The 24,461-nt window shown below is 43.4% G+C and overlaps 1 protein-coding gene across 1 annotated transcript in view; it reads left to right on the top strand.

Annotated features, from left to right (window-relative positions):
- The window catches only part of Parm1 (prostate androgen-regulated mucin-like protein 1), a 94,984-nt gene extending 74,009 nt beyond the window's left edge, over positions 1-20,975 (top strand). Inside the window, exons 3-4 of the mRNA XM_051198260.1 lie at positions 9,557-9,635; positions 20,025-20,975. Coding sequence (XP_051054217.1) covers positions 9,557-9,635; positions 20,025-20,109 — 164 coding nt within the window. The 3' untranslated portion in view covers positions 20,110-20,975. The remainder of the gene's footprint in view (positions 1-9,556; positions 9,636-20,024) is intronic.
- The last annotated feature ends 3,486 nt before the right edge of the window (positions 20,976-24,461 follow it).

Genomic DNA, 24,461 nt, shown 5'->3' with positions numbered 1-24,461 from the left:
AATTCTTCTGGTACAGTTAGAAGTTAAAGAGGTCAGATTCTATTATTACACTTAGATTCTTAATTTTAGGGGTGGCTACTGCTGGCTCAGCCTCTTTTAGACTGGTTTTCTTAGCTTGAAATCTTAGAATGTTTATAAAACACTTTAAGACTCCCAAAGGGACACTCACAGTGAGTCTGAGGTAATAAAAGCCTATGTAAGTACCTGTATTTAGTACAATACAGAAAAGGATAATCCAAATATCAGGAAGGAGAATAATCGCTCCCCCCCCCCAATAGTAACACTTTCACTTGGGAAATCAAAGGGAGTGGGGTAGACAATGAATTAGCTGGAGTTTTCTGGCTGAAAAGAGTGATCTTGGGGCAGTAGGGGGAAACAAGCGAGGAACAGGCATACTGGTAAGGAGTGGAGCCGTCTCCGCCTCTAACCTGCATCACAGTTGGGAAATTGGTTTTCTTTCCAGTGTTTTTAACTGAAAAGCCTCAGAGGCCTGAGTCTGGGAAAAATTTAAACTTGGTAAATATAGTGTCTGAAAGCAGGCCCTATGGGGCCTTGGTGATTAATTACATGGGGACAAGGCTGAATTTAACTAATGGTTCTTAGGAGATCCCTGATTCCTTGGGATTACTATAATTACATTGATGTCACTGCCCTCACCCAACGTTGTTTGGGAGACTGACCCAGGGGATAAGTGACCTGAAACAGAAATAATTAAAAACAATAAACATGCATGTTACTTGGCAGAAGGGGAGGACTGTACCTCAGGCTCTGACAATGGCCTTACATGATTGCTTGTATCCTGTGAACAGGGAGATTTCCAGAGTGGAAAGTTGCCCTAACAAAAGGGACAGGGGTCTGCACCTGGCAGACTGGACGAGTTCAACTGGAGGTCTCTCCCATCTTATTATTTCCTTCAGTATGGTTTTACTCATAGCCAAGCTTCGCATTTATTATTATAGAGATTGCAACAATGCCACAATCCTCGTCTCTCAGTGTTCCTGGAGACAAGGTGGCATCCTTCCTGCAATATATCATCCCCTCAGCAATGTTCACAGAGATGACTTGGGAGTTGAGGACCCCAGGCTAGTCCTTAATAATCCTCATTTCCTGTAGATAGGGTGTGGAACTCCCACTCTGGCCAACTAAATGTGAGCTGTGTTCCTGACAGCCCCGGGGTTGCTGTGTGGCAATCAGCTTAGGCAGCACTGTGCATTGAGAAAGGAATAAGCAAGATCATTGCTATTCTCAGAAACCCCAGGTAGCTCATGTTACAGATGTCAAAGGAGAGCTGAAACTGGGCAATCTAAACAGGTAGTTAAAATAAATTCCAAGTGAGAAGGAGGGCCCATCTGCGTTGGAAAAGACTGTAATTGTAAGTGAAGCGAAGAAACTTTAAAACCATGGTAACGGAGAACTGCCAGAAATGGTTTCATTAATTGCGAGCCTGTGCCCCACACTGCCTTACAGTGAGTACAGCGCTGTGTTCCCACGAGGGAGAAAAGCTGAGAGGAAATGACACTGGGGTGTGTAGTTCATGGCATTTACCATTGTAGCCAAGACTAACCTTTCTGCTTTTATTTTTAGCTGTATGCATTATGCAGCAAAGTGTTTATCTATTATTTATCTGTGTAGTATAGGTGTGTGCGTGTTCGTGTGTGTACACGCACAGGGTGCACATGCATCTGTGTACACTGTGTGGAAGCTAGAGGTGAGACTCAGGTGTCTTTCTCGGTCACTTTCCACCTTAGCTTTCAAGACAGGCAGTCTCACTGAAGCTGAAGTTAACCTATGTGGCTGTAGTGCTTGCTGGTGAACCAGGGACACAGCCATCTTCTGCCTTCCCAGCACTGAGAGTAGAGGTGTGATCAAACCATCTCTCAGGCTGGGGAGATGGCTCAGCTGGTAAAGTGCTTTTGTGCAAGCCTGAGGATCTGAGTTCAAGTCTGAGCACTCCCCTAAAACAAAGGGCATGGTGCTGCATGTTTGTACTCTCAGTGTAGTGGGGAAGAGACAAGCAGGTCCCAGAGCTCACTGGCCGGCTAACCTCATCTAATTAGTGCACCCTGGATCCACGTGAGAGACACTGTCAAACAAGGCAGGGTGGACACCTGAGGAGCCATAACCAAAGCTGTGCTCTGACTTCTACACCCACATGTGAGCAAATGCACACACACATACACATGAGTATGCACACATCCGTGGATACTCCAAAAGTTATTAATTTTAATGGATTAATAATAAATTAGCTATATTTCAGAGGAGATCAGAATAATTTTATAAATTTCTTATTTTAGGCCTAGGCAAATAAAGAAGCATGGTTTGGTATTCCTGGCTATGAGAGATTTCCAATTGAGAGCAGGCAGAACCCACACACATGTCTCATCACCTTAACAATACATCTCATGCCTGTATCTTGGGTGTAAATATGCATAACTAGCCACAGCTACAGATGTCAATCTCAGTTATGCCAGAGTAAGAGAAGACATCTAGAAAAATGGGGTTCGAGGTAGATCTATCCTTTGAGTTTAGGTGTAAGAAGGTTCTTGGGGAAACAAAAGGCTGTGTGCCTCTTCCCAGAATGCTTCTGGGGTTCCCTCGCCTTCCCACAACACCATCCCTGACCTCCAGAGTTCTCAGTGACCTTTCACGACACTTTTTAATTTCCACTACACCTTCTTATGCAGACACAGTTCAGTTCTGTGAACCAAATGACCTTGGGAAGGTTACTCCTTCTCCTAGTTCAGGAAGTGAAAAGACTGGCTATAAAGATCCCAGTGAAAGTCCCCTCCCTTTGTGCTAATTCACAAAACACTTCCTTCTGTCTATTCTTCCCAGAGGCTTTAGTGGCAGAAGGCAAGGATTAGCTTGTCTGCCCAAATCTTTCCCACCCAGAGAAATGATTCATTCTCACCTCTTCTCAAGACTTGTTCCAACGTTTCCAGACCCATCTCTTTCAGTTACAGGTAGAAATATCAAGTTTGGCATTGCCTACCTCCCTACTTAACTTCCTATCTACCAATCCAAACCTGGACTCTCCTGTGTGGTTCCCAGACACCAATGCTTGCCTTGGCAAGCCACTGGCATTAAGCTCTCTGTATCCCACATTCCTAGATCAAGGTGGGGGGAGGGGAGTCAGGAGTCCATCCAAAAGAGCCTTGTGAGATTATAAAACAACCAAGGAAACAAATTTAACTCCCACAGCCTGGAGTAGAGTAAGGGAGGAAAAGGAGTGAGAGTCAAGCAGGACCCATGGCCAGAAGTCAGCATGACCTTCAGTAACACAAAGGTACCATCCATATAGTGGTTCTATATGAGGATCAAGGACTGATTGTTTTCACTCCCTCATCTCATCCCACTCACAACACACACCCCATCATTATCACCTCTATCACCACCAAACAGATGACAGAGACCCCTGTTTTGGTCAATTTTCAGCCTTCTTTACCCACTCATCCTCTATTGTACAGTTTTGAACAACCAAAGTGTCTTATTGAACATGAACAAATACTTTTCTTGTCGTTTTCCCCTAAACAATGTGATTTAATGGCTATTTATATAACGTATACACTTGACTGGTTATACTAAATAATCCAAAGGTAATTTACAGTATATGGAAAATGTGCATAGAGTATCTGCAAATGCTCTTACATTTTCTATAAGGAACTTGAATGTCTTGGGTTTTTGTGTCTACAGAGGATTATAATACCAGTCCCTCATGGATGCTGTGAGATGACTACTGCCCTGCACATTTAGCAGCCAGGCAGGCAGTTGTTTTGAGAAGCACACAAACACATGCACACACACACACACACACACACACACACACACACACATACACACACGTACACTCAAAACCAGTGCCATGGATTCTCCTATCTTACTGTCCTGTGACTTGTAACTGCTTCTAATGAGTTCTCTTCCCAATACACATATCTGATAGGAAATGGCCTTCTATATATACGTTTCTCTTATTGGTTGACTAATAAAACACTGTCTGGCCAATGAGGCAGGAAGGCAGGCAGAACTAGGAAGAGGAGACTTCTGGGAAATGTGGACAGAGAGAGACACCATGTAGCCTGCCAAAGAAGTAACAGGTCCAGGCAATCTCCTGTAAGTCAAGACCATGCGGAAATACTTAGATTAATAGAAATGGGTTATAATTAAGACAGAGCTAGCCAAAAAGAAGCCCTAGACATTTGTCCAAGAAGTTCAATAATTAATATAGCATTTGGGGCCAAACGACTGTGGGAAGCTTCAGCAACACATGTCACCACCAGAGAAATGTCATCATGTATGCAGGATTATTTAATTTCCAGTTGTTACTACACTTTGACTCATCCTCACAGTGCCTATAGAGGATCCAAATTACCGTACAGTTCTGAATTAGACCTGACTCCAGAAAGCTAACAGAAGGCAGATAAGATATCCAGAGCAAAGGTTTGATCTTGAGCTAATGCCTGGTCCAGTTCTAGCACTCCAGTAAAGGTGACAGGAGCAGTTAGAGGATAGCAGCATGGATTCCAAGCCAGCATGTCCTTTGTAACCGGTCCTTCTAGTTACCAACATAGAATGGGGCCCTACACCTCTGTCCTCAGTTTCTCCATCTGTAAAGCAAAAGTATTTAGTTTACAGAGTTCTTACGGGGGATAGATGCATTGAAATACTGAAGCTTACAGAGTTAAGTTTAGGAAAGCATTAGTTGCTATGGTGTGTACTATCACTGCTTGCTGCTATTATTATCATTGATATTAGGAGGAAGGAATCACTCCTGCAAAGATGGAAGAGCCTACCATGACAAATGGAAATTCAAGGCACAAGTTCCATCCTGGTACTCACTCCCTCCCCCAACACACCCACAGACAGACACTTTGAAAGAGTAAGAACTCAAAGCAAAGTGCCCCTGGGTTCCTGATGACCTTCAGTAAAGGAGCAGCCACACTCTGAAGTGGCCACCTGTTCCTGTCTATAGCTCTCTGACTTTATGAACCAGGAAGAAGGAAGGAAAGCATGATAATACAGAAGAACAGTTGAGAGTTGTTAACAAGTCTTCTCAAATACAGCAGGAGTGTGTGCACACACCCAGGACCTGGGTCAAGCGCTCACACATATGAACTAAATTCTCAGGTTGTGTGGCTCACGTGTCAAAACAATGGACAGGAGCTAAGCACTCTCCTTTTGCTCATCCTTGGACACTCCCCCATTATCTGTTCCAGCCTTTGTTCTCTCAACACTTGTAATAGCTCTGGCCAAGTGTATTCACAGGGTGTTTAGATCCACCCTATCACATCCTAGCATTTTCATTTGGGGTATATTTGGGAAATATTCCCAACAGAAACATCAAATGAAAGACTTCTTTCATATTTATTGGGGTGGGGAATCCACTCAAGGAGAAAATTCTGAAAGTGGGAACTTAAGGGTTAAGTGATACAGGAGGTAGACCTGATGTGGCCAGAGAGCCCTTGAATTTGAGACAATAAGAAAGTTCACACATCTGTGGGTTAGAGGCAAGCATGGAGAAAGAGGCCCCTTAAAATGTTTATTCCAGGACTGCCTCTGGGCACCAACAAAGGGAATAGTGCCTGACCATATTTCAGCAGGGGCATGTCGTTTTAGTTTAACTCTCTTCCATCCAACCCCTACGGCCATCCATGGAGACTCACCATTAAATAGTGTGGAGGGTGACAGTCTAGGGTGGGGCGGGATGGAGTCCTAGAGGTAGGGTGCTTGGAAAAGACCTAGACCAGAGGATTCAGGATGAATAAGTACAAAACCTGTGTTCAAGAATGTCCTTGGTACAGTGGCTGGGGTCAAAACTTCCAGTTGTCATGTTTCCTGCCAATATTACAATGAGTGACTCGACAATGAAGGAAATTGTTAAGTGTTAAAATTATGCAAAGGATGGGAAACGATGCAAGATGGCTATGGTGAGGATCTGCCGGAGGAAGCTCAAAAACACAATCCCGTGTTTGAAAGCAGGAGGCACACTGTCAGTTACTCAAGAGTGTCCATCAGGGGGAATATCTCAGAAGCCTTGATATTTAGTTATGTCCTAAGGGGAAATAAAAGCAAAAACAAACTAAACAAATGAACCAAGAAGACAAGAGTTGGAGTCTATGGAACGGGCTATAGGAAGTAACTAGCATGGTGGTGATTACAGTGCAAAAGGCAGGTGAAATAAAGTCTGGATTCAGATGCTACTCAGCTCCATGATTTACCAAATGTATAACTCTAATCAAGATCTCAACCTTTCTTGGCCTCAACTTCCTCATCTATAGAACGGGAGTGTGTCGTTCAGCTCAGAAAGAGAATTAAATGAGCGGTCTAACCCTTTTGGTTCAGGGCTGGCCCAAAGTAATTCACCTGCAGAAACAGAAGCCATGCTAATCCTTGAGCCCCTTTATTCTCACTCTAGCCATTATGAAAGTGACAAGAAGGGTACTCTGAGAAATCCAGGCTTTGGGGTGGCATGAACTTCAAGGAGGCTTTGGTTTCTGGGTCTTCAAGAGCCCTTCGGGTAGGCAGAACATGTTGGCACCGTACAATGTACTAGCACAGGGGGATGTCTTGTACCTTGGCTTATGCAATATGAAGATACATTTCCTCCAATTCTCCAATGTCTGCCCATCCCACAGCTTTATGGCATGAGTCACATCTGGTCTGTAAATAATGGATCCCAAGGAGGAAGAACTAAAATGCCAGCAAACTTCCACACACCCCTTCCCAGCACATAGCTGGTGAGGTCCTGTATATTCCTTATGAGAAAAATTGTTCCCACAACCAAATCTTCCTCCTCTTTCTTTTCCAAGTCTCATCTTGGGGTGGGGGAGGAGAATAAAATGACAAGGGAAATTCCAGGTTAAACAAAAATTGGGTGAACAGCATTTGTTTGCACAGGTCAAAAAAAAAAGAAAGAAAAAAGAAAGAAAGAAAGAAAGAGAGAAAGAAAGAAAGAAGGAAAGAAAAAATCCAAAGCCCCTTTAGTGCCACAGAAAGCAGGGCTCACAGGAGCTTAACACACGCGCGCGCGCGCGCGCGCACACACACACGCACAATCACCAAGCCCTCCAAGTGCAGTTTCTCAAGCCAGGGAAGGCTCAGAACACAGGATCTTCTGGACTCAGACTAAATCTCCTTCCAGAAGATTCCAGCTCCTGGGTTTGGAGATGGAGGTGGGGGTGGAGGTAGGGAAAGTGTGCCTCTCTTTTCAAACAGCCAGTGGGTGACCCAACATCTCATGGAAAGATCCCAAACTTCATCACAAACTGTTTTACCTTATACCCTTCGCTTCACATCAGTGGAGCCAACTCTCTAAGGGCTCAGTGTCCCCCCCAGGAGACTACCAGGTAAAATGTCACCTGTAGCCTCCATCTCTGACAATGAGGATGATGTCACCTGTGGTCACAGAACTGCTCCTGGCACTGTATGGCCACGATGATGTAGGGAAGAAGTAGGGTTCTGTCACTTGCTGTCTCCACACAAAAAGGAACAGCACTTGGGTTGGGGGAACTGCCCGATTTATTTTAAAAGGAGGTGGTATATAAATAAACCAGGTAAATGGCAGGGCTGGAAGACATCCAGGTGCTTAGAGTTAGGGGAGATACCCTGCCGAAGATCAAACCTATGGTGTCCTACACTAAGCTATCCTTAGGGTGGTTTAGGAGTCCTTTAGTGGAGTCAGCTATATTCCTTACCCTTTTGGGAGGGGGATTAAATTAAAAGGTCAGTTTTTTATAAACTACTCCTAATTGCAATGACTGCATCTTTTCTAATTGTCCAATATCCCCTCAGCTTACCTTGCGGTTCTAGCCCTCCCTTTGAAAGCTCACAGCAGAACTCTTAAGAGGCTCCCCTGAACTTTGAATTGTTCTAATTTCAGCTCAGTTTGGAGGCCAAGAAACTAAGGGCTGCCTTTCAAAGCAAGAGTGGAGGTTTTTCATAAGTGCATCTGACTTCTGGCCTTCTCCACTCTACCAGATCTGTGCATCTCAGCAATCAGCACCACAATTTACCTAATGTCATAAAAAGAGAGATAATCACAGTGACGATTACACTCATCTGGCTCAAAAGCCTTCTAAAAGTGAAGAAATGGGCATGCCAGTTGTTCTGGAGTGCACAAGCTCTGAAATGGGTGATATGGTCGGTCTCCAGGAGCACACCCAGCTCTTCTCATTGTCTTCATGATAGCAATGACTTTTGGCTCTTGTCTGTAACCACTGGAAATGTAGATCCCCAATGTAGCCTTTCCCCTAAAACCTTAGGGGGGTTGCTAAAGAGTTAAGAAGTAGCTTTGCTTCTTGTCTATGCCCTACTTCTTTCGGTAGAGGAGATGAGGGAGAAAGTAATAAGCACAAGCCATTCATGGAAGGAAGGTGAACATAATAGAGATGCCAAATAATTTACAATTAATAAATCTTGAAGAATGTGGGGAAGATTCATGTGCAAGAGATAGGAAATGGTCCAGGATCATGCATTGAACAATTCTTCAAATTGGTGTGTGTGGCATCTCATTTACCTGCATTAAAATCATGTGAGATGAGCAGAACATACAAGTCAATCCAGTTGACGAAATAGCTCCTGGTCACATGGGCAATCATGGTTACTCACAAGAATCTAATTGATCTTTAATACTTCTAAGGCAGAATAGAAGTACATGTATTATTAGCCCAAAACTCATACAGAAAGAGTGCTATGCTTCAAAGATATATTCAGAGGCAGGATGCTTACTTTTGTAGGGCCACGTGCCTGAAGGATTGTTCTGTCAGTCTGTCTATTCACCTTCCCATTAATATTGCTTTAAGAACAAAATTTCAAGCTACAGCACAAAGCATTTGTGTTCCTTTATAACTATGTTGCTGCAACAACGACAACACAAGTGTTACCTGAACAACTGACCCTACTTTGCATACCAAACGACTTCATTCCCTATAATCCAAATCTCCTGTTTGAACATGGAAGCTGGCCGAACTTCCCCAAGAGAAGAGCATTGTTGTTTTTCAGCTGCATTGATCTGCTGACATCCATGAAATCTACACATCCCCTACCAAAGTGACCCCTTTGAAGTGGACACCACTGAAACCGCTGTGTGGTTCTAGTTTATTAAAAATTCAGCTGCATTAGTTCATAGCGGTACCTGAATGGATAACTTCCTCCCAATATTTCACAAGGGCACCCGACAAAACAGGAAAAGGAAGACACTGGGAGACTTAACATCTTCTCCTCTGCAGACAGCAGTGCTGGTAACTGACCCCTGTCATTCTTCAAAGGACTGTGAGATGTTATTGTGTACTGTCCTTTGTATTCCAGCACATCCAGCAAGTCACAATAAATGCTAAAAGAAATATTAACCATTTACTGAACCACACTTTTTTGTTTGTTTTAAGTTCAGTAACAATATTGAAGTTCTGGCTTTTGTTCTATCTAGTTCTAACTTCCATCAGAATGGTCTGAGGTAAATATCTTTTTCCTCTTTCAGAGGAGACATGATTAGGTATTATGTACTCTCAAGTCACCGGACTAGCTCCTTCATTGTCTTTTCTGGTCTTTTTCTCCTTCACAGGCAGTATCGCTGCCATCACCGTGACCGTCATCGCCGTGGTGTTGTTGGTGTTTGGAGCTGCAGCATATCTAAAGATCAGGTGAGACACCTCTTCCTCCTTGGAAAGAACAAGATTCCATTTGTGAGGCTTCAGGATGAACAGGCTTGTTTTGTGATGGGCATCTCATCCCTCAGAAACACAGGCAAGGAAGTGAACATGGCCAGGAAACTAACCCCTCACATCTAGTCTAGGGGTGGACAGTTTGTAGAATGAAACACTGAGTATGTGGCATGCTGATGTCATAGGACAAGATTTACCTAGAGTCTGGGGTCTCTATGAGATTTTAGCTCCTTGGGCTGACCTAGGGGTCACTCAGCCCTGGCCCTGCCCACTGCATCTCAGTCCAGCTCAGGCTCCCCTTCAGTTCTCAAGATGCCAACCCTGACTCCCTGGCCTTGGTCTCCCATGCTACCCCATCCCCGCTGCTTCATTTGAAACTCCTGCTTTCCTCGGAGAACTTTCCTTTCGGGTTTTAGGCCCTGGCATTTATCCTTTCTGTTCTTCATTGCTTTCATCCCCAGTACTATCAACGTTTGTTATATTTTTTCATATATATTGCACTTGATTATTGTCTTTTACTCCATAAATATATGAGCTGCATGAGCCTTGGTCTCTTGGCTAAGCTCAAAAATAGACCGAGGTGAAACTTGGAAAAGTAAGTGACAAAGATAAGAGTACACATCACATGTACTGTGTGCATACACACACGTGTGCATACACCATATACACAAACACACACACATACATTAGACATGGGTACACACACACATACCATATACACATGTACACACACACATACCATACAGACACACACAGACATTAGACAAAGTCACACAAGTATATCATATATACATATACACAGACATTAGACATAGACACACACACATACCATATATACATACACATATACACACATCAGATACAAACATACACATATCAAATACACAGACACATACCATACAAGCATACACACAGACATTATACATAGACATATGCACATACATTCATACAGTATACACATATACACACATCAGGTACACACACACACACACCATGCAAACACACACAGACACACATAATTAGACACATGCACACACACACACACACACACACACACACACACACACACACACTCCTGTCTTACTTCTTTACACCATAGCTATGTTCTTTCCTCCCAGAGCATCTGCTGCTCCTACCTTATCCCCGTGTTTGTCCCCTATAAGGACACATCCCCTCATCAGTCCCCTCATCTCCAGTGTCACGCCAGCCCAGCACCCACCAGGGAATTCACCCCTCTTCCTTCCCTTCTATTACCCCATCTTTGTTACCACTTGACATCTGATCAATCTAATAAGGTGTCAGGAATGAGAGCATCACCTCCCTCCAGGGTGCAAAGACAGAAGAGGACAGTTTTCAAGGAAAAGGAGGAACAAAAAGGCCTGAGTCATTCATGTCCAAAAGCCTTTATAAAAACACACAGACAGTGCCTTCAGACTAAACACACAACAAAACTTTGTCTTCATTAAGTCTGAATTTCTTTGAATAGCAAACTTAATTTTATAAATCATGTGGTGTGCCGCTCTAGTTTAACTACTAGTTTACTGCTATATTTTGTATTTATGAGTTAAGTAGCTTCATTGCTACTTTGTAACAAAGAGTATGCTAAAAATGTGTCCCTTCCCCCGCCAGAGGAACTTACAGATAAATTATAATCATTTTTTCAAATCACTAACAGTGCTGTTCTACAGAACTATTACACCAAAAAGCCATGACCTTGGCATGAATGTCATCCTACTTGCCATATTCACCACACACACATACCAAAAAAAGATGCTAAGATCAGCTAAAGGACTCTGCCTTGACTTTAAGCAAGAATTCAGATTTACCATTTCAAACAAACACTGCCTTTCTGCTGGCTTGAATGGTAATTGAATATTCAGATTCTAGATGCTGGGGGATGTTAGTTCAAGTCCCAGTTCTGCCATTTTATAGCAGCCTGTCCCTGTTATGGCAAATCATTAGCCCTCACTCCCTCACCTGTGAAGAATGATGGGCATATTGAAAAAATGAAAGGATGCTGTGTGCCAAGAGCAAGTCCTTCTGCCATCATCATCATAAGGGTAAGCTGGAAAGAATCTTGGTAACATAGTCATACATACAAACACACACACAGAGAGAGAGATAAATACACATACACAACATTTACTGATCACCAGTCATGTGGCAAGCATCTCTCTAAACAATGGGATCACCTCAGTGAAGCAACAGAATCCTGCCATCACACATAGAAAACGAGCATGCAACAATGGGATCACCTCAGTGAAGCAACAGAATCCTGCCATCACACATAGAAAACGAGCATGCATTACATCTGTGCACTGATGAAAACCACATAAAATGCTATTCTCTTCTTTATTTTACAAATATATTTTAATAATCTTTATTTAAATTAAAACCAATCTTATTTTTACAAGCCAATCCCAGTTCCCTCTCCCTCCCATCTTCCCATTCCCCCCCCAATTCCCCATCCCACACCCTATCCACTCCCCAGGGAGGGTGAGGCCTGTCACATCAACTTAGGCAGGACCGAGGCCCTCCCCTCTGTATCTAGGCTGGGAGAGTATCCCTCCATTGGGAATGAGTTCCCAAAGTCCATTCGTATACTAGGAAGAAATACTGATCCACTACAGAGGCCCCATAGATTGGCCAGGCCTCCCACTGACACCCATGGTCTGGGGTCCTGGTTTGGTTCCATGCTGGTTCCCCATCTTTTAAACTATTTTTCTCCCCAGTCATAACACTGGATACATTTGGGAGTAAAACTGAATTTCTGCTTTTCCAAATTGAGATGGTCCACAGTAGTGTGAGCATAAGGGAACTGCTTGTGTGTTCATCTGCCCACACTTGGCACAGTAAACTTAAGGATAAGCTAGTCACATCTATACACTAGAAACTCCCTAAGGAAAGCCCCTTCCTACTTCCCCGTTACATTTGGTTGGGGGGGTCAATTGTTTATTTTCATGAGTCTTAGGCAAGTATTATCTGGCCAGATTCTTGGAAAATACCTCTAATTGATCCTTTATCAAAAAAATATAGTCAACTCCATTGATGCCTGACTCTCCCCGTGTGTGTGTGTGTGTGTGTGTGTGTGTGTGTGTGTGTATTATATGTATATGTGTCTCTCTGTGTGTGCACATATGTGTGCCTACATGTGTATAATACTACACTTCATCTTGCCTAGAAATTTGTTTTGCTTCTATCACCCCATATTTCTAAACACAATAGCATGCAAGTGTTCTCTTATCTGTCAGACTCTTATCACTTGGCTACTAACTGAAATCCCATACTGTTAGCATATGACCTGTCCCCACAGGCTACAGCCCTGGCACAGCCAATGTTCCTGTGTGTGCAAAGCCATTGGAAAAGGCAGCCTCATCTCCCAAACACAGTGCACCTTGTGAGCTCTGCTGACAGGGTTCAGTGCCTTTACCTTTCTCCCCAAGTGCTCGTTTCCTCCAAAGGCATCTGGAAACTCATTAGCCATCTGTTTTCACACTTCTGTTCTCCAGTGGCCTATGACCTCCAGTTTCATCACAGGGTCTGCTGCCTAGAGAACTGTATCTTTTATTAACCTGAGTCATCATAGGATGTGGCTTATACAATTGACCTACCTGAACTTCTTAGAGCTCTCTTGTTATGGACCCATCTTGACCAGCAGCAGTTTCATGTGTGTGTGTGGCGGGGTGGAGCTTGGCATTCATGCTCAGCACCACTCTGGCCTGTTTTTTTCTTTTTTTACTGTGGCTGTCAGCTTAGTGTGAGGATGTACAAAGAGACCGCAGCATGGTAGTAGTGCAGGAGCCATGAACAAGTGTCTCAGTCTGTCTACACTGTCTTCCTTTGTAAAATGTGACTATAATGAAACATGCAACTCCAGCTTATGGGGGGCATTAAATTGGGATGCCTGCACATGTTCAGTGAGGAGGCTGCAGGGAGCCACTGAGAGAAGTCGAATGCTGTGACAGCCATCCTTCTCAGAACTGAGCATGTCATGTGATGCCAAGTGAGATGGTATATTCCAACATGAGGCTGGAAGAATGACTATATCCTTGGTGGGCACAAAGGATTCACAGGAGAAAGAGAAGAGAGGAAAGGAAAGGATGACAAGGTCGCTGGGCAGTTTGACTGTGTGTTGTATGGCAGCTTCCCTGTAATACTGTTAGTTAATGAGGTTGCATTTGTGTTACACATTAGAGCAGAAACCCTCTCAGGCCATCTCTACTCCAAGGCTCATTTGCAAATTTAATGGGAAGCAGAGCCCCTCCCTACCTCTTGTGGAAGGGTGTCTTTAATTAGTGATGATTGAAGTGTGGTGGAAGTCAGTTGTTTTGTTTAAATTGCTCAAATCTGCTCATCTAGGAGATCTCCTCACACAAGAGCCGACATCTGCAGAAGTGGATGAAGCTGTGATTAGGTGTGCTGGTGACCCTTCACAAAATACATGTGATCTCCGTTTTCAGACAAGACAGGGCCTGGCTCTTCACGTCTTTGTTAGTGATTAGCTATCTTGCTTTGTGTCTCACAGTGACTGCAGATGGCTTCTGCTTATTGTTGGGTTTAATGACTAGCCCCAGCCAGCTGTGAAGGCCAGGATATTTTAGAATTTGTTATCTACATCCTGGATATTTTCAGATTAGCTTTTGGAGTTCTGGGTATCTAGTTTATTTGGTTCACACCTCTGAGGTTTTCTGGGCTCTGCTGAATAAAATTGCCAGTGGGGATGAGGGTCATATCACAAATGATTTCCAGGGCCTCTGACCCTGATTCTGATTGGGTCTGGATGGAGTCCTTACAACTTCATTTATAGCTAGCTCACCAAGGATACCAAAGCTGGTGGTCCAAGGACCATACTTATAATTCTGCTTTATCCTTATATCTTGACACTTCTAAGAGATACTTTACTGTGGAGGTCTTATGCATGTACAGTCCTGTCCCTTCATGCCTCTATGACTTTGAACAAACTAGAGGTATTTGGCTCATTCAGTTTTTTGAATTCCCATGTGGCTGGCTCTAGAGAGGCCTCTTCTTGGAGCCCTCTACTTGCCCTGGCTGTACCAAGTTTCTGGATACACCTTCCTGCTGTCTTCCACTTGCTTCTCAGGAATTAATGATGTATCCCAGCCAGGAACTAAATTTGGTCAACAGCAAGAGTAATCTTAGAGGCTGGTTTACCTGTAGGGATGTAGGGGTGAGCAAGTGGAACCACTTATTTAAGCAACACAGACTTTCACTGTTCAACTCTCCATGCTGAGTCTGTGGACAGAGGCGAGGTCTCTGGCCCTCACCTGTGGTGATGCTCTCACAGTGGTATGGTGTCTCACAGATAATAACTGTAAAAACTGAAAGAGGTTGGCTACCGAAGGTTTTATGTTTGAAAATAATAGCTAAAGGAAACAGACTATGAAAGAACATTTAGAAAATAGTATTTGGAAATGTGTTCATCATTGGGACCTTGGTAGAAAGAGGCAGAACTGATAAGGCCCCCAGTTGTGGCACTTTGCCATTAACTAGCTATATTAACTGTGGCTGACTAACCCTGGCCCGTGTGGCCTCAATAGTCTTAGCTTTAAACCATGCCCCAGAGTGTCCACGTTCTAACTTAGACAGACAGTTATGCAAATCACTGACCTTAGATGATGTTGTATGAAGGCCTAATGGACACCACTGTCACTGCTGCCTGCAAGTTTTGCATGAATTGGCACTTTCAATATGAAAAGTTGCTTTGATTTGCAATAGGGACCTGGCTGATACAACACAGATGTGTTGTGTTCCTGTCCCCAAGACCTTTGCCCTCATTCCCACCTCTGTTGTTAGGATGTGTCCCAGACATCCACAGAACTCATCCCTCATCTCCTTAGGGGTCTTCTCAAATGGTGCCTACAGGAGACCTTCCCTGGGCACCGTTAGGAACTGCAATCCCCACCTTACAACTTGCTTTATTTTTCCCCACTACACTTACCACCACCTACCACATAGTTATTTGTAACATGTCTATTATGTCCCCATCTCAGAATATAAGGTCCCTAAGGACAGGTATTTAAGTGTACTTAGTTGGTCAAGGTGTCCATAAGTTTCCAAAGTAGGGTCCCTTAGACTAAGTTTTCAATGAAAGGAGCCAGGCAGGTGTGTGACAATGAAAAATCTGGAGCCACCAGTGTGAACGAAAAGAGGAGACAGTGACAGCTGCAGCAGACATCTTTGCTAATGGAAGTCATCGAGTCTGGGACTTAATTACTAAAGGCTAATGACTACAGTGTTTTCCCAGAAACGAGTCCTGTCTTAATGTCTGTGTTTCCTTCCTGATCAGCTCATAGCAAGCACTGATGATTGAAAACCGGGTCTCCCCTGCCAAAAGAGAGGGCTTGGGGTGCACTCATCAACACAGGTGGATGCTTTGCCAAGAGCTGGGATTCACCCTTGAAAAAATAGGTTTTTTTCTAAAATATGTATTGTTTAAGCTCAAAGAAAGTGAAACGTGCACTCATTGTCGAAGACAATAAAGTAAACACAAGAAGATGTGTTAAGAGACTGGTCCATATATCCCCTCTCAGGACAGTAGCACAGATGAGAAGGGTGGTGCCGTTGATGGAGCACTGTGGGCACTGAGCTAAGTGCTATCAATTCACATCGTGGCATGGGGTCTTTCTCCTTCCTCTCTTTAAGTCAAGAGGAACCTTTGACCTCCAGCATTCTTTACTGAGATTTTTTTTTCTGCCACTTTGCCAACTTTGTGTGGCATCACAAGCCATAAGAACCCTCTCTAGTATTGACCAAGTTAACATCTGCCTGATTTCTATGCTACTCAATGTAAACTGTCACCTTCAAATACTTACCCCATAACCATAGCATCAAGCTTAACACATTAAGTGTACAGACAGTTACAGAGGAAGTAAGATCTAGTCTACCCCCCAAGAAGTTCATTTAAGTGGAACCAGTTCATAACAAGTGAAAAATACAGGGCAGGTACCAATTCGTATTGAGAAATCACATAAACAAAATTGCCTTGACCCAGCAATAGCATCACTTATACTGAATACTTCTCAGGTTGAAATTAGATAAATAACGTTGCTCCACAGAGTCAAGAAAAGGTTTTGTTGTCAGGTCTCTCGTTAAATAATACTGGCAAAGCCATCTAAATTCCTGCTTTCCTAGTGCTAGTAGGAGGAAAATGTTTCCTCTTTTACTTCTTAGACTTTGCTTGTGCATGCCCATCTGGAAAGCTCCCGTGTCCAATCAAAATGTACCATGGCTTAACTAGCTCTGGCCCAGAAAGAAAGGTTTAAATGCTTCCTAACTCTTCTCCCCTTATCACACACATACCCACAACTGTGTTTCATTTCTTGTGTCCACAACAACATCAGATTCACCAAGCCCAGCTCCAATCCCTGCATATCTGATTCTTGTCTCAGCCCCTGGATGAGTTAAGACAAAACCTTGCAGATTCGATCCATTTCCCATTTTTCTCTCCTTATTTCCCCCATTTCTTTCCCATTCAGTAGCACTCGCTGTACAAATGTAAAGGTGGAGAAAAATGGAAGCCAAGATTAGTGTTTTTCTTCACTCTCCCCTGTTTGTACAATAGATACCTCTTTCAGTGCAGCAAGCTCAGGAGTAGCATTGACCCAAGTGCTTAAATTAACCACAGACTGCAAAACCTGGGGCCACGGGGGTTTTAATCCTTTGACTTCACATTGCCACAATATTTTATAAGATTCAAATAACAATAATATCAAAAACTGGGTTTATTACTGTGCCTTGGGCAGTTTCAGGAGTTTGGTGCTGTGTTTCACTGCTTGCAGATTTAGCATGGGCTTGTGTGAGTTTCATTATAATAAAAGTTACAAAGCAGCATTGGCCAATATTTATTGTGTGCCAAGCCTTTAAAAGGCATTACCTCATTGAATCCTTCTGGAAACTTTAATGCATTTTTTAACTCCTCATTTTATAAACGAAGGAACAAGGGGGTCAAAAACCTACTCCAGACATACATCTATTGGCCAAACAGACAATTTATGAGAAAAAAATTATATGAAAGTAATGATGTACAAATTAAAAAAGAGCTTAAAATGCCACAAGAAGTTAAATTATCTTCAAGGCAAAGCAGGGGCTCCTATCAATGAATGTGTGGGGTTATTAGGGACATGTTTGCCAGATTTACAGCAGTAAGTCATGCTGAAATAGAAGGTGGACTTTGGTGTTAGAATGCCTGGAGTTTACTTTCTCATGGGGCAGCTCCCAGTTCTCAGTCATCCTATTAGTGATTTGTTGGAACAGGAGGTTTTTAAGTAAGGGGAGGGTTGGCCACACATAGCTCATGATCTTCACCTCCCTACCACAATGACCTCTGCTTTCCCTGTGTGTCTCAGCGGCTACTTGTGTTCCCCCTTCCTCACATCCACACACACATGATTGTGGGCTGATGGTATAAACAGATTATTTTGCAGAGCATTATCAAGTGTCCAGGGATATAGAGAGGTTCACTGAGTCAGCTTGCAGGAGCTATACTTGAACTCTGAAACAAGTACAGCAAGGAGCTGGTCCTGGAAAAATGCCATCTCTTTGTCAGTCCCTGGCTGGTGTCAGCAAGCTACGGGAGGGAAGGGCAACTGTATTAGCAGCGGGTGGAAGTGGAGCAAGTGTCTCTTGTGTGCCTAGAGTTGTGTTTCTGTTTTGCTTACTCTTCATCTCTGACAGTGAGAAGACTGTGGGGACCAGGTGCATTTATCTGCACCGTATTTAGCATCCATGATTTCCAGTTCAACATCAGCCTCCTGGATCTAAATTCAGCTCTTATCCTTCACGTTCCCAGAGTCTGATTGTTTGTTAGCTCAGCCCAGCAAAGAGCACAGTCTATGCAGGCTCTGATGGGGCACTGGCATTGTGGGAGGGTATGACACAGGTAAAAATTCACACGCTGCCATGAACCTCAGAGGCACCGAGTGTTTGTGATGCTCTTTCAATCCTGTCATTCATTTTAGTCTTAAAATGGCCATGCCATTTGCAGGAGAGTGCCCATCTTTGTGAACAGATTCTCTCACTTTTGTGAGAGCTCAAGATGTATTGTCTTCAGCTCCTGTGTCTTCCACACATAACTACGGATGACTTACTTTGTGCCAGATATTCTAGATGCCAGAAATAGAACCATGAATAAACATAACAGCCACTACCCTCATGAAACATATAGTCTAGTTGAAGAAGAGAAGTAATTACAAGGAAATTATAGGAATCACATAGTATTTTGGAAGATATGTGAGCCAGGAAACAGTAAGTGCAAAGGCCCTGAGGCAAAAGAGCTGGGTGTACGAGGACAGAAAAAAGCAATACACTTGAGCTGAAAGAGCAGGGCCTTTGGTAACAATTAATTAACTCAGAAAAGTAGAAGGTCCAGAGTCTTTGTAACTTTGTGGGCCATTGGAAAGACATTGGCTTATACATTTACATGAGCAGCCATCCAGTGGTCATTAAAAAATAGTGATGGTACCAGGTGGTGGTGGCACAGATCCTTAATCCCAGCACTTGAGAGGCAGAGGCAAGTAGATCGCTGTGAGTTCAGGCCTGGCTGGTCTATACAGCGAGTTCCAGGATAGACTCAAATGCTATAGAGAAATTCTGTCTCAAAGAAAGAAAAAAGAAGAAGAAGAAGAAAGAAAGAAAAAAGAAAATGTGAAGGCAATCTGACCTTAGTGTCTTACAGAAATCATAAGTGTGCTACAGCCCCTTAGGATGCCCAACACCCTTGTTAGTCCATGTTTCCATCGGACTAAGGAGACAGTCATACTGGGGAGGGGGGTAGTTCTGAAAACTCTTTAGGTTGGGGTGGGGATTTGACACATAGTTCAGCTGGATGGTGTGGGGCCTAACAAGTACACTTCCCAAAGGCCGTTTTCCTCATCAGAGAAACACTGCTTTATCCCAGTCATGATTTTGAGGATCAACTAAAAACTGGATATAAACACACTGTATAAATGACAACAAAACACCAAGAACAGCAGTAGCAGCAATAGTGCCTTTGGTTGTGTGGATATTGCTTTCGTGAAAATTGCCTCTGAGACCTACATCAAGATGCTGGGCCCCAAGCTTCCCTCCCCTTCCTTTTTTACTGGGAAGCTGTGGAAATGGAGCATTCCCTCCCTTCTCCTGTGCTAGAGGTGAAGGAGAAAAAGACTTACCAGATCTCAACAGAAAGGGCCAGGCCAGCTCCTAGGCGGATGTTGATAACTGGGGCTGACAGAGTCCAGGGTTATCCTGCTGGACTGTCTCATGCCTTTCCCTCCCACAGACCTGTGAGCATCCTGGGTTCAGGCTGCAGGGTAGTAACTTGTCCACAGATGGCACATCTACAAGTGATCTCATCTTCTTCTCACACAGGCATTCCTCCTACGGAAGGCTGCTGGATGATCATGACTACGGGTCCTGGGGAAACTACAACAACCCTCTCTACGATGACTCCTAACAAAGAAAGGTGGCTGGGGACAAGAAGTATCTGTCCTTTATTTATAAGTGCTTAACCAGTAGAATTAATAACAAGTACCTGATGCTCATCGAATGACAATCGCAAGCTCTGTTTTGTTGGTATGATTGTTTTGTTTGGTTTTTTGTTTTGTTTTGTTTTTCCTCCCCCTCCTCTGCTGCTGCTGCAACATCCCCCTTCTGGTACAAAAGAACCCTTTTGTAAAGGCCAGTGGAGGCCGACTTGCAACTGACACGGGCCACCTTTGCACTGACCAGGCCAGTCACCATGAGACGGAAGCTGCAGTCCCCACCACAGGACCCCGCTTTGGAAGAACTGAGGGAAAGGGCTCAGGTGGCCTTGTTGGGGAATTTAATTTTAGGGGAACTTTTGGTTTGGGCTATTTCTTAAACTTCTCTGTAGGAAATTACATAAGTATCTGTCAGTGAGGAGAAAGGAATGAATCCCTGGAGGCTATCACCCTGTGTGGAGGAAGCAGAGGTTTCTTGATTTCATTTTAATCACTGTTCACCTGGCTATATCTGACAGGACACCTACCTGGTCCTACAAGCAGACAGACAACTCTCAGCTGCCTGATAAAGGAAAGATGAAAGAGGGCTGTGCCCAGGAGACCAGCGGCAAGAGCAAAGTAGCATAGTGGGCTGTCAATCTCAGCATGCTCTCACCCTGTCCTCTCCATGCAGGCCACTTGAAGGCAGTGGGGATCCCAGCCACTCCCCATGCAGGCCACTTGAATGCAGTGGGGATCACAGCCCGCTGGCTTTCTGAAAAGTTACAGCCCAGTTCCGAAAGAGAAAGGTGAGTTTGAAGGACAGAAAGGGAGAGGCATGTGGAGCATAGGGGTAGGGGAAGAAGAGAAGGACAAAAGCTTACATGCATCAAGGACGCTCTTGAAGCAAGTAGGAGCAACTCTCCATGGCAGTGAGAGATATCTAAATCTCAGATGAATCCATAGAACTCTCACCTCACACCCATAAAGCAACGGGTTCACTGCCTTACTCTCTATATTGGGTAATGGCTATATGATATTTAAAAAAAAAAATGTTAAAAGGGGCAGTTAATCGTCCATAGAAAGGAGACACCAATAGTTGCCTGTTCATTCTTCCCCGTACCAACATTACTCCTTTTTCATTTTAATAAAAGAACACCCCTGGGTTTCCAGTCTCAAAATCCTGTGCAACAGATTTTGAGAAATAGTCTTTTTTTTTTTTTTTTTTTTTTTTTTTTTTTCTGGACCGGCATCCATCCATTTATTTCACTTATTACCTATCAGGAAATGGTTTTTTCCTTCTTCCCCCAGGGATTTTTGAAAATGTCTAGTGGCTATTTTTGATTGCTGCTACTTCTCTGGGAGTAGGGGGTAGAGGCCTGCTAAACCCCCTACTTTGCCCAGGACAACCTGCCACCACAAACAGCCTCCTAGCCCAAAACATCAAAGCTGACACGGAGACTGAGATCTATTGTGATGGCCTTGTGATATAAAAAGACACTCACACATCAGTAAAACCCTTTCATCTTTAACAAAGTGAAACATCGATCTTATTTTTCTCCAAAGTGTTTAGTTTGTTGACTGATAGGTTGATTTCTGGCACGTGCAATTGCCTCATATTTGTGTTTTTAGAGAGCTTTATTACAGGGCTACACTGAAGTTCTTTTGCAACATCTGAATTGATATCCAGCTTCTTATGTCCTGATTTCATGTAGTGGAAAGCATACATCTTAAAATACATTACATTGTCCTGTAATGTCATAGAGAACATGAAACCATCAGGTTTTAATTCCTCAGACAGATCCTGCCCCGTGACTCTGTTGAAGAAAAACACTATAGTGCTATGCTATCCTGTTCTGGTGTGGAGACCATAAATAGGGATACTTCCCACAACCAGCCATCCCAGGCGATGGGGAAAATTCTTCCTAAACTTCAGAGGTGCCAAAAAGAAAGAGTAATCCTCAGAGGTAGTCTGTAAGCAAAGTGGGTAGTAAGAAACGGGTTTGCAGAAATTAAGATATCCCTAAATAGGAACCAACACACACACACACACACACACAAACACACGGACCTCCCTATGTAAACAGCAAGGGTATGCCCTTTGGCCATGCTTGACCTAAACAACTGTCCCTCAGCACTACACTGACCCCTTCACAGGTCTCCAGTTAAGCAAAGGACAAGCAATACAAACTTTTTCCTCCACCAGCCAGAACCATTTTTGACACATGACACAAAGCTCTCCATGAAACACTTGAGGAGAGTATACATTAGATATTTGGGGGGGGGTCAGTCCTAGGCAAGAGGAAGCAGCTTCCGCCTGAGAACCCTCACAAGTTAGAAACCAAGGACACGGCAAGAACTTTTTTCACACCAAAGCATGCCACTGTGCATGAGTGTGTTATTGCTTTTGCTCTGGTTAATTTCAAGTTACCTCCAGGAAAACACAGTCATATGCAACAAGGAGGCATCTTCCCTTCAAAACTCATGAATGACCCTTGTATAAAATCTGTGTTAGAACTTACTCTACCAAATATGTTTCTCTTCTGCTGAATTGGCCAAGAGATTCCTGCATCTTTATTCTACAAATGTTGTTACACACACACACACACACACACACACACACACGTATACACTCACCACTCTGAAATACATGCCAATAATTGATGTCCTTTACCTCAGAGAGTTAGTTCAGGTCTATACAAGGGAAATTAGTGTCCATAGATCTAAATAGTCACACCTAGTCATGGATAGGACTGGCTATGATGCTTCCAGAGGAAATCAGAGTAGAAAGCAAGCTAGAAGCCTCTTCTCAATGGACTGCAAGTGCCAGGGGATGGTTTGAAACTCCACTTTGTTTTCCTGTGTTCCTGGTGGGACCCCTTGTCCTCCCCACACATCTTTGTCTTCATTTATAAATTGGGGTGATGCTTTCATAGTGGCCTCGCCCCTTCCTACCTCACAGACATATTGTGAGGATTACTGAAATTGTGTCGACAGTGTTTTCAGTTTCTGGAGAAAAACTGTTTATGGACATTTCAAGTATTATATAGATATATAAGTGATCTCAGTTTCTTATTTGCTATTATACTGGTGTCTTGTTTTTACTTATTCTACAAAACAACAGTTAATGTCATGGCCACATCAGGTAGCCATCAAAGCTCTGAACATCCCTCCTACACACCTGACTGACTCAGAGTTAACTGTTCCTGGGACCACAAAGGATAATCTCCCCCTCTGACTGAAAAGATGGCCCAGGACACAGGTCTCACAGATATGCATCAGGATCCAGGGTAGGATGACACACAATGGATGCCTGGGCTCTAATGGAAGAAGACCTCTGACTTTCATATCCCAAGGTCTCAGAGTAGATTATGGTCTAATGTGATCTGTTCACCCTTCATCTTGCTTGCAAGGGTGCATGGTTTGATCCTGTGCATCTTGAAAATTTGTGAATGGTCCACATGCTAATTTGCACGTCGATTCACCTTTGCCTTTAACCTTCTTTTGAGGGCAAATGGATGTACCATTTCAACTTTGATCTCGGGAATGTTAGTTGATATTGGCTCGTTGCCACATTTCTCTCTTGGAGTAAGTTAGCAGACATTGTCAAAAGATAGGAAGATGTGCAACTTCTTTGATATTTGATGATGTCATATCTACATATGTTGTAAGATCTATTGTATACCAATAATAAATCTACCAATTAAAGTGGTGAAAAGCCTACGTCTAATTGTGGTGATTCACACTGTGAGATATTTTGTTACCCAGGCCACTGGATTCATTTTTATTGGTCATATTAAGTAGCTCCAGTTTGTTCTTAATGAAATTGTATCTCCCCACCAATAAATAATATTTTCTGTACTTGGGAGAGAAGGTAGCTCTGATCTTGAAACAGGCTTGGGAAGTGTTAGTATTGAACGAACCTTCTAAGCAGTGATTTCACTCCCAAATATTCTGTGTGTTTTACCCAGCAGAGGCACAAGTAAACATTTTGATTCAGTAAGTGAGACAGCAAGCATAATGAAGTCACATTAAAGCACACTGGCATTAGCAGTGCATGTGGTGTTTGCCTCACTCCATTTCAAAAAACTAAATTCAGCATATTCATCTTTATCTGACAGCTAATTAGCAGGCAATTTCAGCCATCCAGAGTATAATTTCAACCCCAAGAAGCTAACCAAATATTATTTTGATTTTGAAGGAAATAGCCACAGCAAATCCCATGGATTTTGCTGCTTTTGACAGGCATGAACCAGCTGCAAACTGGAATGAAATGAATGTTTCCTTCTTGAACTTATTGTGTAGCTCCAGCTGGCCTGGAGCTTCTGGCCCTGCTACCTCCATC

The sequence above is a fragment of the Phodopus roborovskii genome, unplaced genomic scaffold (assembly GCF_943737965.1).
Source record: "Phodopus roborovskii unplaced genomic scaffold, PHOROB, whole genome shotgun sequence".
NCBI classification, from domain to species: domain Eukaryota; kingdom Metazoa; phylum Chordata; class Mammalia; order Rodentia; family Cricetidae; genus Phodopus; species Phodopus roborovskii.
This window is presented reverse-complemented; position numbering and strand designations above follow the sequence as displayed.